We start from the raw sequence: 15976 nt of genomic DNA, 5'->3' as shown, positions 1-15976 counted from the left end.
CCTTCCATCTCTACTGAAGACTCAATGAGCTTGGTTTTGGGAGAAAGGGACGCAAATAGATTTCAATCTTCTGGTCAACACTTGGCTTTTAGGGAGGCAGCAGGAATGAGCTGTCATAACATAGAATAGGTGCTTTCCACCATATAACCAGGGAGACCCTTCTACCTCCACCCCCTAGGGTTTGCCATTGAAGGCCCCTCTCAGGCAAAGATTGAGTACGACGACCAGAATGATGGATCATGTGACGTCAAATACTGGCCCAAGGAGCCTGGCGAATATGCTGTTCACATCATGTGTGACGACGAAGACATCAAGGATAGCCCGTACATGGCCTTCATCCACCCAGCCACGGGAGACTACAACCCTGATCTGGTGAATCAGCTGCTATGCTTCTATCTTCTTGTCCCTGGCCCCTGGTTCCTCACCCCCATGCCCGAAGTTGCCTTAAGCGGCATGTTGAGAGACGGCAGAGAGGAATCATTTGGATTTTAGGAAGGAAACAGGCCTGCATTTGTTTGTTTGTTTGTTTTGAGACAGAGTCTTGCTCTGTCGCCCAGCCTGGGATACAGTGGCATGATCTCAGCTCACTGGAACCTCTGCCTTCTGGGTTCAAGCGATTCTCGTACCTTAGCCTCCCAAGTAGCTGGAACTACAGGCATGCGTCACCATAGCCAGCTGATCTTTGTATTTTTTAGTAGAGATGGGGTTTCACCATGTTGGCCAGGCTGGTCTGGAACTCCTGACCTCAAGTGATCCACCCGCCTCGGCCTCCCAAAGTGCTGGGATTACAGGCGTGAGCCACCACACCCAGCCCAGGCCTACATTTGAATCCTGGTAGGATCACTTAGCACTTCTATAGTGTTGGGCAGTAACTTACCTGTCTGACTCTTGGTGTCTTCCTCTATAAGACAGGAATGATAGTAGTCTCTGCTTCTACGATGATTCAAGAGGTGGCATGCATAAAGACAGCCTTTAGCTCATGCCTGGCCCATGCAGGGAGCTCCATAAGCTGGTATTTTCTTGCAACTCCAGGGATCATATGTCAGTCTTATAGCCATTTTCTGTAGTTATTATTTCAAGATGCTCCATAGATAAAGGAGGTTTTTTTCCCCTAGTTCCCTGCCTCTTAAGTTGGAGCAGTGTTTCCAAGAGTTTCCTCTCAAACCATTAGCAGGCTGATAAGCATTAAGTCTAAGCCAGCCTGGCTGACGGGGAGTTGGCCCCACATGCCAGGTGTGCTACTGTTGGCCCACACGGGCAGCTGTCCATAGGCTGATGTCAGTCTGGGCTGGTAGCTACCCCTTTTTGGCCAAATGCTATTCCTTTGCCCTCTAGGGCAAATGTCCGTGGTAAAGATTCTGAGTCCCCTCAAAGTGATAACATTGAAACTGGGCATGACTGGAGGTCTCTGCCCCAGTTGTTAGAAGTTCTCTAGGTCAACTCAGAATAAGGCAGGGAGCATGGGTTAGTTTGGGCATGGTTTTAGAACGGGCTTCCAATCTTTTGCCTTCCCTGGGCCACATTGGAAGAAGAATAATTGTCTTGGGCCACACATAAAATACACTAACGATAGCTGATGAAGAAAAACAAAAACAAAATTGCAAAAAATTTTGTAATGTTTTAAGAAAGTTTACAAATCTGTGTTGGGCTACATTCAAAGCCATCCTGGGCCTCATGGGGCCTTCAGGCCGTGGTTTGGATTTGTTTAGAGAGTTTTCTCCCTTATGAGGGAGAGACATTTGTTTTTAAGTTACAACCTACTTTAGCGCTTTACTTCCCATAACCATCCTCTTATGTGGATACTGTAAAACCAGACACAGGTCATTTTGTTCTTCCCCCATCCCCTGGTTACCTGTCTTTGTATAAGGGTTTAGTTGGGGCATTACACAGAAAGAGACTTATTATCTGCCTTTGCTTCAGGTTCGAGCATATGGGCCAGGTTTGGAGAAATCTGGGTGCATTGTCAGCAACCTGGCCGAATTCACTGTGGATCCTAAGGATGCTGGAAAAGCTCCCTTAAAGATATTTGCTCAGGTAAATTTCAGGGGGCCACCTGTGCAGGTAATTGTCAGGTAACAAGATCTGTCCATGTAATGGCAAGTTGCTGAGTCCATCTGATCTTCAGTTTCCTCATCTGCACCTTCGAAATGATAAGAAGATTATCTTATGGGGCTATGTGAGGGTTCAGTGAGACTACCATGTAGAGTACTGGGCTTTTAAAAAAATAATCTTTCTGATTTGTGTTCTGTGGAAATGAGGCTTGTTTGTTTCAGGTTATTCTGTAATGTCTTTTGGTGTGGCTGAAGCTGCTGAGGCCATGGTGGGAGATTTGTAAACAAGGATTTAAAAAGTATGTTTATTTAATCTAATTGAATTTGGCCAAAGGACTTAAATGCAGGAATTGAAATTACGAAGCATTGAGTGGCCATAGCTTTGTTTTTGGGCCACTTGCTTTTAATAACTAAAAATAAATACATGTTATATTTTGTCACAGGTTGTCATCACATTGTGAAAACATGGCACGTTGTAGTTGGTCCATGAAGTTTTGTTGTATAAGCAAATGGTGACTTGGCTGTCTTGGGAGGCCACAGTAGCCCTGCTTGATAGAGACAATGTGAGGACCACCTCTCGTCCTAGCTCTGGTTTTTTTGCAGGATGGGGAAGGCCAACCTATTGACATCCAGATGAAGAGCCGGATGGACGGCACATATGCTTGCTCATACACTCCGGTGAAGGCCATCAAGCATACCATTGCTGTGGTCTGGGGAGGCGTGAACATCCCGCACAGCCCCTTCAGGGTAGGTTGTGAGGCAGAATCCTGGCTGTTGTATAGAAACGCTTGGTCATACACCAGGTCTGGGATCCATGCCTGACGGCCAAGGCAGACATGTGAAAGGAACCCGTCCCTGGTGGGAACTGAATGATGGAGGGGCCTGAAGGGCAGAGTGCTCCAGCCCACCCAGAAGAACTATTTCTAACAATGTTTTTTATTAGTATTTTACTGGGTCCAAGTGGAGGAGAACTTGATGACCTTCTCCATGTCTCTCTAGGTCAACATCGGGCAAGGTAGCCATCCTCAGAAGGTTAAAGTGTTTGGGCCAGGAGTGGAGAGAAGTGGTCTGAAGGCAAATGAACCTACACACTTCACAGTGGACTGTACTGAGGCTGGGGAAGGTGAGAAAGGGCCTCGTTCAACCCAGTGATCATCCCTCCTTGGGGAAGGGAGTTCTTCTCATAACGTTTTGAGGGCAATTCCCTTTGAACTAGGAAGTAGTCCATCTGAATAGGTAATCATCTACTGAGCCTCTGAGTCATTCCTTGGTGGTGTCTTTGCTAATCCATCATCTCTTTCCCTAAATCCTTACTTTTTCTCAAGTTTCTTACTAGAAGCTTCCCAATTGCTTTTTGGGGGTGTTAACTTGAGCTGGAAGAGATTGCACAGGACATGCTGTTTCTTGTAAGCTGGTGCTAATAAGCTGGTCTGTTCCAGGTGATGTCAGTGTTGGCATTAAGTGTGATGCCCGGGTGTTAAGTGAAGATGAGGAAGACGTGGATTTTGACATTATTCACAATGCCAATGATACGTTTACAGTCAAATATGTGCCTCCTGCTGCTGGGCGATACACTATCAAAGTTCTCTTTGCATCTCAGGTATGTGTTGGAGCCTGGAGTGGAGTAGGTTTGGATTCTCTTTGGCCACTCATGTGCATGTCTCATCTACTTTTTGGTGTTTTATTTTATTAGTATTATTATTTTTGAGATGGAGTCTCACTCTTTCACCCAAGCTAGAGTGCAGTGGTGTGATCTTGGCTCACTGCAACCTCTGCCTCCCAGGTTCAAGTGATCCTCCCACCTCAACTTCCCAAGTAGCTGGGGACTACAGGCTCACACCACCACCTAGCTAATTTTTTTTTTTTTTAATTTATTTTTTTTTGAGGTAGAATTCTGCTCTTATTGCGCAAGCTGGAGTGCAATGGCATGGTCTTGGCTCACTGCAACCTCCACCTCCTGGGTTCAAGTGATTCTCCTGCCTCAGCCTCCCGAGTAGCTGGGATTACAGGCCACCATGCCTGGCTAATTTTTTGTATTTTTGGTAGAAATGGGGTTTCACCATGTTAGCCAGGCTGGTCTCGAACTCCTGACCTCAGGTGATACGCCTGCCTTGGCCTCCCAAAGTGCTGGGATTACAGGGATGAGCCACTGTGCCTGGCCACTCAGCTAATTGTTTTGCATTTTTAGTAGAGACGGTTGCCCAGACTGGTCTCGAACTCCTGACCTCAGGCCTGCCTTGGCCTCCCAAAGTGTTGGGATTACAGGCATGAGCCACTGCATTTGGCCTCCTTTTTGTGTTCTAGTGACAGGGAAGTTGTCTTGAGAACGCTGCTCAATTTCTCTCTGGCTCCTTACAACCAAGAAGGAAAAAAACTTTTATTATTACCACCTTCTAACAAAAGTGAGGCAGTGTGTTCAGTGGTTAAAAGCAGGGGTCTGGAGAGAGACTAGTTTGTTATAAACTTTCATCAATATTTTGGTTGAAATGCAATTAGCTTCTAGATATGTTCTACTTTGATGCCTTTGAAGCAAATGACAGTGGTCTCTGCCCTTAAACTTTTATAGAGAGAGGTGATTTGAAGTTTCAGGTATGCAATGATGAAGATAGGGTGAGCAGGATCCTGAAAGAGAGAATTTTGAAATCATAGGGATTAAAATTAACCTTACATGTAAATGGGAACCTTAGTAGAATGTTCTGTGCCTAAAGGTAGTGGTCTAGTGGTCTTGACATCATCCATTTAACCTCTTCTGCCTTTATTCCAATAGTCTGCAACATTCTTTTTGAAGAATTATAATTGTTCTGTCTCTGATCACTTCTTGCATTTCCCCAGACCTTAGCTCTCAGCTGTTCCTGGAGGACATTTCCTTCCTTCAGCCCCATATATTATTATCCTTTTTGGTTTTATTCTTGTTGGCATTTTTCATCCTAAGTACTTAACATTTGGTATTACAGGCTCAAAGTCCTCAGGTTTATTTGTGACATCAGGGATCCAGGCATTAGAGAGTGACCTATTATAGAAGACCCTTACCCAATGCTGGGCCCTTTTGGCTTATCTTACCCTTCTGTTTACCTGTGGTAACAGAAGTCTGCTCACCCCTCACTAAGTCAGAGTGATGCTAAGGTTCACCGTTTGTTCAAGGCACCCTGAGCTCTGGCTGTTGCTTCAGGGGCTTTCCTACTAAGACCGTGTCTCTGCTACAGGAAATCCCCGCCAGCCCTTTCAGAGTCAAAGTTGACCCTTCCCACGATGCCAGCAAAGTGAAGGCAGAAGGCCCAGGGCTCAGCAAAGCAGGTAAGATGGCACATCAAGGTTGTCCTGGGCCCCTCTGCTGGCCGGTGGCACTGGGCGTGTTTCGTCCATGGCCTTGAGGAACCTAATCTCCATCAACACCAACAGCAAGCTGGCAGGTGTTCTGTGCAGCTCTGATGCAGCAGTGGCCAGCCAGGGCCTGTAGCCGGCTGTCATAATACACCTGGTGCTGTTGAACCTGTCTGACGGGTTCTCAAAGTGAAACTACTCCAGCTGGTCTGTCTCCTCACACAGTATATCTTTTCCAGGTGTGGAAAATGGGAAACCGACCCACTTCACTGTCTACACCAAGGGGGCTGGGAAAGCCCCGCTCAACGTGCAGTTCAACAGCCCTCTTCCTGGCGATGCAGTGAAGGATTTGGATGTCATCGATAACTACGACTACTCCCACACCGTTAAATATACACCCACCCAACAGGTAGGGTCCTTCTCCCCTCTGCTCCCCTGGTCCCCAGCCAGGCTCTTTTCTATGCAGTCTGTGCTGGGTCACTGTGGACACCAAGGGGTGTGAGAGGTGCTCTGCCAAAGTGCTTCCTGATGGGAAGTGGCTCCTGGCATTTTGAACCCCTCTGGGAGCACCTGTAGGAAGCCCGATGGGTTCTGTCAGGTGGACTGCAGAATTCCCCAAGAGCAAGCAGGAAGCTGGTCCCATATCTCTACCTTCGGTTTGGGTTTTATCAGAGAAATGCTCAGTTATTGATATTCAGGCCCTAATATCTATCCTTCTGTTACACACACAGGTGCGCACATGTTCACACACACACGTGCACTCCCTCGCAGCCTCACCAGCTGCCTTTTAGTCTTTTCATTAATTACCCACAGAGAAAGAGCTGCTACACCTTTATGTTTCCTTCCTGGCCCTTTTAGCTTAGTTTACCCCTTTTACGAGGTGTTGGAATGAGGTCTTTTCTCAAAGAGCCAGTTCAGCCTTTTGTCCCTAAGGCCCAACACACTATTTAGGGCAACAAATTATTCCCCTTTACAAAATGCAGGATTTCACATGTGATCTTACCGTCTAGGCTGGCTTCCTCTGATTATTTCAGGCCATAGGGGCCTTAAAACTACCTCTCTGTACAAGTTAATGTTTATTTGTTTAAAAACATTTAAAAATTTTTTTTATTGTGGTAAAATATATATAACATAAAATTTACCATCTTAACCATTTTTAAGTGTATGGTTCATTAGTGTTAAGTGCATTCATTATGTCGTGCACCCATCACCACCATCCATCTCCATAACTCTTTACATCTTGTAAAACTGAAGCCCTGTATCCATTATATTTGTTTAAAATTTTGTTTTGCTTCATGTTCACACCTCTGGGGTCTGGAGACCAGACATCCTGGCAGAAAAGTCTGGATTTTAATACTTAAGCCTCGTGTTCTAAGTGGTTGTTCCAAACCTCTGAGATTCCTTTATTCTTAAGGGAAACGATCCTGCTGTGTTTGAAATGCCATTTGTAGGAGAAGAAGGGCAACGGTTTCAGCAGAAACACTGCTCAGAAGCCTTGCCTCCACCTGGGTCCTCTCAGTGAGGAGTGGGCAAGAGTCAAGTGGGGAAGAAGGAGGATTATAGTGAGGAGGGGACATGGTGTAGCTGTCCCCTGAGTTTGGGGGCTGCACACCCTTGGAGATGGAATCAAAGGGATTGTGTGTGTCATGTTATAAATGTGGCCCCTTTCGTCCAGGCTTGCTGCTGTTTGTGCTTTCTTCTCCAAATTTTTATTTTTATTTATTTATTTATTTTAGACAAAGTCTCGCTCTGTCGCCCAGACTGGACTGCAGTGGCATGATCTTAGCTCACTGCAACCTCTGCCTCCTGGGTTCAAGTCATTCTCCTGCCTCAGCCTCCTGAGTAGCTGGGATTACAGGCACATGCCACCACACCTGGCTAATTTTTGTATTTTTGGTAGAGACAGGTTTCGCCATGTTGGCCAGGCCGGTCTCGAACTCCTGGCCTGAGGCAATCCTTTCACCTCAGCCTCCAAACCTGCGGGCATTACAGGCATAAGCCACTGCGCCTGACCTCAGTATTTGTCTTTTTGTGACTGATTTGTTTTTCTTTGCATAGTGTCCTCCATTGTCATCCACGTTGTAGCATGTGTCAGAACTTCATTGCTTTTTGAGGCTGCATTCCATTGTATGTGTATACATTTTGCTTCTTTCTTCATTGGTTTTTTTGTTTGTTTGTTTGTTTGTTTGTTTGTTTTTTCTTGAGATGGAGCCTTGCTCTGTTCCCCAAGCTGGAGTGGCACTATCTTGGCTCACTGCAACCTCTGTCTCCTCGGTTCAGGTGATTGTCCTGCCTCAGCCTACCAAGTAGCTGGGACTACAGGCACGTGCCACCATGCCCAGCTAATTTTTGTATTTTTAGTATGGCTGTTTCACCATGTTGGCCAAGGTTTCACCATGGGGTTTCACCCTGTTGGCCAGGCTGGTCTCGAATTCCTGATCTCAGGTGATCCGCCCGCCTCAGCCTCTGAAAGTGCTGGGATTATAGGCATGGGCCACCATGCCCGGCCTTCTTCATTTGTTGAAGAACATTTGGGTTGCTTCCGTCTTTTTTGTCTGTTGTGAATAATGCTGGGTGTACATATATCTCTTTGAGCCTCTGCATTTAATTCTTTTGAGTATATACCCAGACATGCAATGCTGGATCATATGGAAATCTCTTTTTGCTTTTTTGAGAAACCACTATACTGTATTCCGCAGTGGCTGCACTGCTACAGTCCTGCCAACAGCATGCAAGGGTTCCGGTTTCTCCACATCCTTGTTAACAGTTGTTTTTTTCTGTTTTTGTTGTTGTTGTTGTTGTTGTTGATAGTGACTATCCTATTGAGAGTAAGATGGTGTCTTATTGTGGTTTTGATTTGCATTTTCCTAATGATTAGCGATGTTGATAATCTTTTCACGTGCTTGTTGGTCATTTGCATATTTTCTTTGGAGAATTATCTACTTGCCCATTTTTATATCAACCTTCTTAATTTTATGTTGAGTTTTAGGAATTCTCTATGTATTCTGGATATTAGTTCCTTATCAGATAAATGATTTGCAAATATATTCTCTCACTCCTTGGGTTGCCCTTTTACTCTGTTAATAGTTCTCGTGTGCAGGTTATAAATGTGGCTTTTTATCTCCAGAGTTGCTTCTTCCTGTGCTTTAAAATAAAAAATCCAAAACAAAACATTCATTATTAGTAATGATAAAACTAATACTTTTATAGATAGAGCCTCCTTTTCTCATCAGGCCACTCAATAGTAAGTAGGTAATTATTTTCCTGCTGATGGTTCTGAGGGTTGGTGGGAGCCTTACTATTGGGTGCACCAGCCTGAATCTTGTTTGTTGCCAAATTCTCCACATTCTTTAGGAGAATGCACCAGAAAGCCATAGCTGTCTGTGTACAATGACTAGGATCACAAGGTCATAGTGTCTTCTAAAAACATTTTGTGACTTTTGCTTTATTCTACGTCTCTATGCCTTTTAGTGTTTTGGCTGAGCCGTTAGAAAGTAAGTTGCAGATGTCAGGACAGGGTCAGGGTTTGACCTGCATCCTTGGAAAGGACTGCAGAACCCAGTACCCGAGACGTCCTCTGCTGCTGGTTGAGGCAGAAGTGGTTAGGAGCCTAGGTCCGGTTTTGTCCCCTTTGAAGTGATACTGGAGGGGAGGCTCCTTACTTCAGAGTCACCCCAGGTCCGGTTTTGTCCCCTTTGAAGTGATGCTGGAGGGGAGGCTCCTTACTTCAGAGTCACCCCAGGTCCGGTTTTGTCCCCTTTGAAGTGATGCTGGAGGGGAGGCTCCTTACTTCAGAGTCACCCCAAGGTCACATTCATCCAGTTCTCTGATAGCAGGTTTGAGAACTGCTGCCATGGTGAGTACTCACTTAGGGCTGTGCGTCCGGATGGTCCCAGGATACATTCAGGGAGCCTGGTGGGCCTTGGTAGCGGTTGTTGCCTTCAGTGTGAATGACTTACAGGGTGGCACTGGGGTCCTTCTTGTTGTTTGTTGTTTAGAGCTAGTTTTATTGTTTCATTATTTGGGCAACTTGCAATTCTGCCTATTTTTCTATGGCAAAGAAAATATTAAATCTCTCCTTGGATTGAGTTTCCTTCCCACTCCCACCCCCATCCCCAGCACAGAGCCTGGCCCTATAAGTGCTCTGTATAGATTAATGGCTGTGAGTGAGTGAATAAATGATGTGGTGCCTGGATTCACAAGCAGAGATGGCCTAAGAACGTTGTAATCTGGTAGAAGAGTGATGCCCACACCTCCTCATTCTCCTTTGAACTCTGTTTTCTCAAGAGCGGCTAAAAGCTCAAGACTGGGCTAAGGAAGTATGCCCTTGGATGTGGTTAAGAAACCTGGGGCAGCCCAGAAAGCCACCCCCTGACACGGGGGAGGGAGCCTACTTTGAGGGCTAACACCCCCAGGCACCTCTTCTCATGGTGGTTTTAGGGGGTAACAGGCTGGAAATCCCCAGAAAGGTGGCTGCTTGGGCATGGGCGTGTCCTGGCCTGGGGTGGGCGCTTCCCCCTCAGAACACAGGCTGTGCCACGTGGGAGCTGAGTTCCTGCCTGAGTAACCCAGGTCCCTCGTTGCTGGTTTTGCTCCCTGACACCTGCAGCCCTGCCACTCCACCTAGCAAAGTTCCTGAGTGACAGCTTGCAGGTGCTTGCCTGCCTGGGGTGGATGAGCGACGTGGATGACTGTAGGATCCTGTGAGTCCCTTGAGGATGCAAGAGTAGAGCTCGTTTTGCCTTAGAGGAATGGACTTGTTGGGTTGGGACTTGAGGACCCTCCCAGAGGTCAAAGACTCAATTTTATACGAGGGAAGTTATTTCCCTGAGGACTTTGGTCTTCTCTTGGTTGTGGGTGGCCTCAAGCAGCTTAAATTTCTCACCCCAGTTTCCCCCAAGCAGAGCTGTTTGAGAAGCTAGTGGCAATGTCTCCATTACATGCTGTGCTGGGAGCCACTAGGTTTGGGGACAACTCCATGTGCTACTCTGGCACCTTTAGGAATCCCTGTGAGCTCACAGACCCTCACAGGGTAGCAGTGTCTACCTTGAAGTGTTCTTACCATGGTGGTCCTGGCTGCTCCCAGAGGGCCCTAAAAGTGATGGCGCCGAGGGTGGCTCTCTCAGTCCCATCCTCTTCTGAGCTGTCTGATCGGTGATCGGTGTCTTGTGTATGTATATTTTGAAGGATAAGATTCAGGTTTCAGAAGCATGTAGAGGAGAGTGAAACTGTCTTGCAGCCTGCAAGGTGTGGCAAAATGCACTGGCCATCACTACCCATACATCCCTTACTTCATGGCCCTGTTGGGGAATAAACACAGTGCATTCCTTAGTTGGGGCCTCAGGGGATGCCTTAAAATGCTGTAGGCATTGTAGGTGTAAATCTCCAAGATTTTTTCCCTCCCCCTTCTTAGGTTATTTAAGGTAGAGTTCATTTTCTATCTGAGTTTTTGTTTTGTTTTTGATTGGTAACGAGAGCATACTTTCTTTTATGGGATGGGTGGGTTTAACTGGAAGAGGACTTTTCACTCTCTTTTTTAGCGCTTCAGAGAAGTGGCCAGAAAACTTTATGCAGGTGAGGGAGAAGGTATCCCCAAGACCTCTGGTTAGCCTGAGGTCTGCCTAGTGAGCCCCTGAATTGTTAGGGGCTGTGGGGAAACGGAAGCTCGGGAAGAGTTGGCACATTGGGAGTGCCGCGTTGGCTGAAGTAGCGAGTCAGTCCTGCCTTAAACAGTACAAGAAGGAGACATTTCCTGCCTCTTGGCTGGCTCCCAGCTCTGTTGAATTTGACCTGTGCACATTTTACCAGGAAATGTTGTACGCATGAGGCAGGGGGCCAGTTGGTTTTGTGTGCAATACTTTAAAATCCTAGAAAATTAATCCTCCCTTCATTGATGCAACCAGTTTTTGTTTTGTTGCTGCTGTTGTTTTTTTTCTTGGCCTTTACCCCCTTCCTTATTACAAAAGGAATGTGACAAAATATACATAGGCCAAATGCTATACACCCTTTTAACACTCGATCAGCAACAGCTTTCAGCAGGGCCTGCATTCCAGCAAGGCTGCTGGATTCTTGGGGGGAACTCATGTCTCCCTCCCACTTTCCTGTTACATTATGCCTGGTCAATTGAGGTGAAGGGGATCTTGATCTACTGAGACAGCCATGAGATTTCTTGGAGCCTCAGTTTGGAGGGAGGGAACTTGGCCAACCATGGAGAGAAGAAGCTGGCTGTGTGCCATCCTGGAACCGGCCAGAGGAGAGAAATGGCACACACATGGCCATCCCGTGCCACCCGGCCACCCGTGAGGGAGCCTGCCAATCCTGCAAGCACCGTCTGCCTTCACACTTGCAATTTTATTTTGTTTCACATAATGGAAGTTCAGATACTGTGTGGTGGTCTTAGCACGGGTCTAAGTGAACTCTTGCAAATCCCTGTTGCAGCCTGGGGGCCTCAAATGGATTCCCAGGACAGAAATGATTCTGTGTGGTTAGTGGCTCCAGGCCCAGCTGCTGTACCTGTGGCTGGCACTGGGTATGATGGTGGGGAGGTGGTTTGGCAGAGCAGCTAGGACACAGGTTTGGGGGCCATGGGTATGAGGCCCAGCTTGCACCCTTACCAAGGTGTGTGACTTGGGATACGTTATTTACCAGTCTGAGCCGTAGTTTCCTGTCCTGAAAAAATGAGATGACAGTAGGAACTACCCCTTAGGACTGTTTTGATCTTGAATTGAGGAAATGCATAAAAGCACATAGCACGGTGCTTGGTGTGTAGAAAATGTTCATTATCAAATTATAAAAATTGCTCCTGTTATTATTAGCTGCTCTTATTTGATCTGATTTTTCAGATCTAAGACACTTTCTACACTGATTGGAATCAAGTCTCCCCTGTCTGTGGGAAGAATGAGGGATCTTGCGGGGAGTTTAAATATCAAGTTAGCATGTTGGTACCGAAAGGTAAACTGTGTTTTCTCTTTTGTTCCAGGGCAACATGCAGGTTCTGGTGACTTACGGGGGCGATCCCATCCCTAAAAGCCCTTTCACTGTGGGTGTTGCTGCACCGCTGGATCTGAGCAAGATAAAACTCAATGGGCTGGAAAACAGTAAGTGCCTGAATGGAGGGCATATGGGTTGTTGATGACCACCCAGCGTGGCTGCTGGTTAGATTTTCTTCAAAAGATGGAATTCACAGAGAAGCAAATTCTACTTTAAGAGACTTTGCAGTTGCACAGACTTTGGTTTGAATTAGGGCCGTGCTGTGAAATAACTGTGACTGTGTCTGCCCCTTAGCCTCACCGAGACTCAGCTTTCTCATTTATACAGTGAGGGTGTCGGCGGGCAGAGGTTGAGAACACCTGTGGGAATATCGTGAAAATTATATGAGCTAATGGTTCAGAGGCTGGCACGTAGTCAGCCCTCAGTATATTGCTGGCATTGCAGTAGGAAGTGTTCAGTAAAAAGAGAATTTGGGCCACATCGCTTTCTGATGAATTTCTAACTGTGCCAGCTGTCCTTGGCAACTGAATCCACATTAAGGTTGCGAGTCAAGCATAAATGCCAGATCCCTGGCACTCAGAAGTCACTACCACCACGCCTCTGCCCCATCCCAATATTCCTTTAGCTTGTTAGGGATTTTACTAGTATAAGCCCATTTCGCTTATTTTCAATTTTGTAATTATTTTTTAGTAGGAAAATTTCAAACATAGAAAAGAAAAGAGAATAATGTAACATGAACACTGATGTACTTATCACTCAGCTTCAGATGTTCAACACATGCTCATAAAATGATTTTTTTGTACAAGTAAAAATAAATCCATTTTTCATCTAAAAAACATTATAGTTAAGGGGTAATTCTACTTTAACCCTCACCTCTCCTGCTCCCTAGGATTAACCACAGTTGTCAATTCAGTTTCTGTTCTTCCAGATCTTCTCTCTGCATCTATACATATAGAGATGCCTGTGGAAAACATTTGGCTATATTTATTTTGCATTAGAGTTGCCCTGCTGTATAAACCTATGTCTTCAGCCTGCCTCCAAAAGTGCACCTCAGGAATCATTCACTCCTACATCTTTTCTGTTGGTATTTACCACTGAGTGGCCCCAGACTGGATGCCCCTCTGGGCTCACATTCACCTGGTTTCAGGCTTACTGAGGCAGGGCTGAGTGCATACCCCCAGGACGGGGCCTCCTGTATTCACCTGTGAGGGTTTCTCCAGGGTACCACTGGCAGTGCCATCAGTGAGCATCTTCCTTCACTTGTGACCCAAGCGCACAAATTGCAACCAAGGCCAGCTCCCAGTTGTGGAGATCCGAAGTGAGAGCTCGCTGTTGGCTTTTGTAGCTGGGGCAGCCAGCCCTGAGTGTGTGAACGTTTGCTGCCCAACCCTGTCATGTCTCCCCTTGTCACTCCTTTCCCCAAGACACGAGAGCTTTGACTCCAGAACAGGAAAAGCATGGTGCCAATTAGGAAAGCCACTTTTCCGGTGGGAAGTGGTGACCCGTGACCTCCTTGCTTATGGTTCGACAGTGTCCATCTTGCCAGGCCCTGTGTTGCTTCAGAGTCAAGGTTCTCTGAGTTGTGGCGGGGGCCCTGTGTTCCCAGTGCTTTTGTTTTGGGTAAAGTCCTTTCCCTGCTTTTGTCTAATCTAACGCTTGGGCTTCCTGCAGCCCTGCTTTGCAGAGACCTTTTGGAAACCATCACGGTACAGTTAGTTCTCAGGACTTGCTTCAATCGCCTCGCGTTTGGCAGCTCTGTGACTTCTGCTCTCTTGAGGGGGAAGGGTGCCTGTAAGATGGAGTTGGCTGCCAAGAATTAGTAAATAAAACATTGACTTATGAGGGTGTTTGGATATAAAGTTAACACCAAAAGTAAGTAAGTAAGAGAAGACAGTGTCAGATTACAACTTTCTGGTCAGCAAAGATTGTGGGGTCAGGTAAATTTCACTTTAAGTCCCAGTTGGGAGGCTGCTGCATATGTCACCCTGGACACGTTACTTAACCTCTCTGAGCATCAGTTTCCCTATCTGTGAAAGCCATTGGTTAATAATAAATACCCCATAGGATTGTGGTGAAAATTAAGACAATACCCTATTTGTGCTTGACATATAAAATGCATTTAGTAAATGATAGCCATTATTGCTGTCATCACTAATGGATGATTATGCCTTCACTGGTTGTTACTGAGGCTGAGATGCAGATGATACTTACTCAGCTTTGCTGCTTGTCCTCTGCAGCAGCTGTTGCTTATGGTAGAGGCTGAGATAAGTCCCTGTGTCCAAAGAACCATTGCTTCTGTGCTCTGGATTGTTCCTGCTGCTGAAAACGGTCAGCTCTTCACCTTGGCTTGTGTTTCTTTTCCAGGGGTGGAAGTTGGGAAGGATCAGGAATTCACCGTTGATACCAGGGGGGCAGGAGGCCAGGGGAAGCTGGACGTGACAATCCTCAGCCCCTCTCGGAAGGTTGTGCCATGCCTAGTGACACCTGTGACAGGCCGGGAGAGCAGCACAGCCAAGTTCATCCCTCGGGAGGAGGGGCTGTATGCTGTAGACGTGACCTACGATGGACACCCTGTGCCCGGGAGCCCCTACACAGTGGAGGCCTCACTGCCACCAGACCCCACCAAGGTCAGCCTTTGCTTTTGTCCCAGAACTTGCCTCATTGTTGTCAAACATGACACCATAGTCCTTCTCTGGTTCTTCCTGGCAAAGACCTTCTGAAAATCGTTTTGTGATGAAAGTCAGCACAATTCACTGTGAAAGGTCCCTTGGGTAGGTGGGTAACAACCCTGCTCCTCCTCTTGCTCTCTGACTATAAGACTTTGGTGAGGGGCTCCCTGTCCCAGAGTCTTCTTTCTTCGCTTGTTAGCATAATCACAGTCCTCACTACAAAGCCAGCCTGTAAGGGGCAGGTGAGTTAGCAAACGTGAGGCCTCTGCCTAGCACCCAGCTCACAGACGGAGCTCACCCTATAGAAGCTTGAATCATGTAATATAAACATACATTATTCTGGCCAGGTGCGGTGGCTCATGCCTCTGTAATCCCAGCACTTTGGGAGGCCGAGGCGGGCGGATCACGAGGTCAGGAGATCGAGACCATCCTGGCTAACACAGTGAAATCCTGTCTCCACTAAAAATACAAAAAATTAGCCAGGCGTGGTGGTGGGCACCTGTAGTCCCAGCTACTCGGGAGGCTGAGGCAGGAGAATGGCATGAACCTGGGAGGCGGAGCTTGCAGTAAGCCGAGATCGCCCCACTGCACTCCAGCCTGGGCGACAGAGCGAGACTCCGTCTCAAAAAACAACAACAACAAAAAATACATTATTCATGGCTGGGCACGGTGGGGCTCATGCCTTTAATCACTGCACTTTGGGAGGCCAAGGTGGATGGATCACTTGAGGTCAGGAGTTTGAGACCAACCTGGCCAACATGGTGAAACCCCATCTCTACTAAAAATACAAAGATTAGCTGGGCATGGTGGCGCACACCTGTAATCCCAGCTACTCGGGAGGCTGAGGTGGGATAATCACTTGAACCTGGGAGGCAGAGGTTGCAGTGAGCTGAGATTGTGCTACTACACTCCAGCCTGAGCGACAGAGTGAGATTCCGTCCCCTC

General features: G+C 46.8%; 1 protein-coding gene across 6 annotated transcripts in view; it reads left to right on the top strand.

Annotated features, from left to right (window-relative positions):
- FLNB (filamin B) overlaps positions 1 to 15976 on the top strand; it is a 168409-nt gene that overhangs the window by 103126 nt on the left and 49307 nt on the right. For all 6 annotated transcript variants that reach the window (XM_025373970.1, XM_025373982.1, XM_025373978.1 and 3 more), the window contains 9 exons: positions 179 to 372; positions 1921 to 2034; positions 2655 to 2798; positions 3051 to 3174; positions 3491 to 3651; positions 5255 to 5345; positions 5612 to 5781; positions 12352 to 12469; positions 14727 to 14989. In XM_025373970.1, the coding sequence (XP_025229755.1) occupies positions 179 to 372; positions 1921 to 2034; positions 2655 to 2798; positions 3051 to 3174; positions 3491 to 3651; positions 5255 to 5345; positions 5612 to 5781; positions 12352 to 12469; positions 14727 to 14989 (1379 nt within the window). The remainder of the gene's footprint in view (positions 1 to 178; positions 373 to 1920; positions 2035 to 2654; positions 2799 to 3050; positions 3175 to 3490; positions 3652 to 5254; positions 5346 to 5611; positions 5782 to 12351; positions 12470 to 14726; positions 14990 to 15976) is intronic.

The sequence above is a fragment of the Theropithecus gelada genome, chromosome 2 (assembly GCF_003255815.1).
Source record: "Theropithecus gelada isolate Dixy chromosome 2, Tgel_1.0, whole genome shotgun sequence".
Classification (NCBI taxonomy): domain Eukaryota; kingdom Metazoa; phylum Chordata; class Mammalia; order Primates; family Cercopithecidae; genus Theropithecus; species Theropithecus gelada.
The sequence above is the reverse complement of the archived record's forward strand: the minus strand, read 5'-3'. Positions and strand labels throughout refer to the sequence as shown.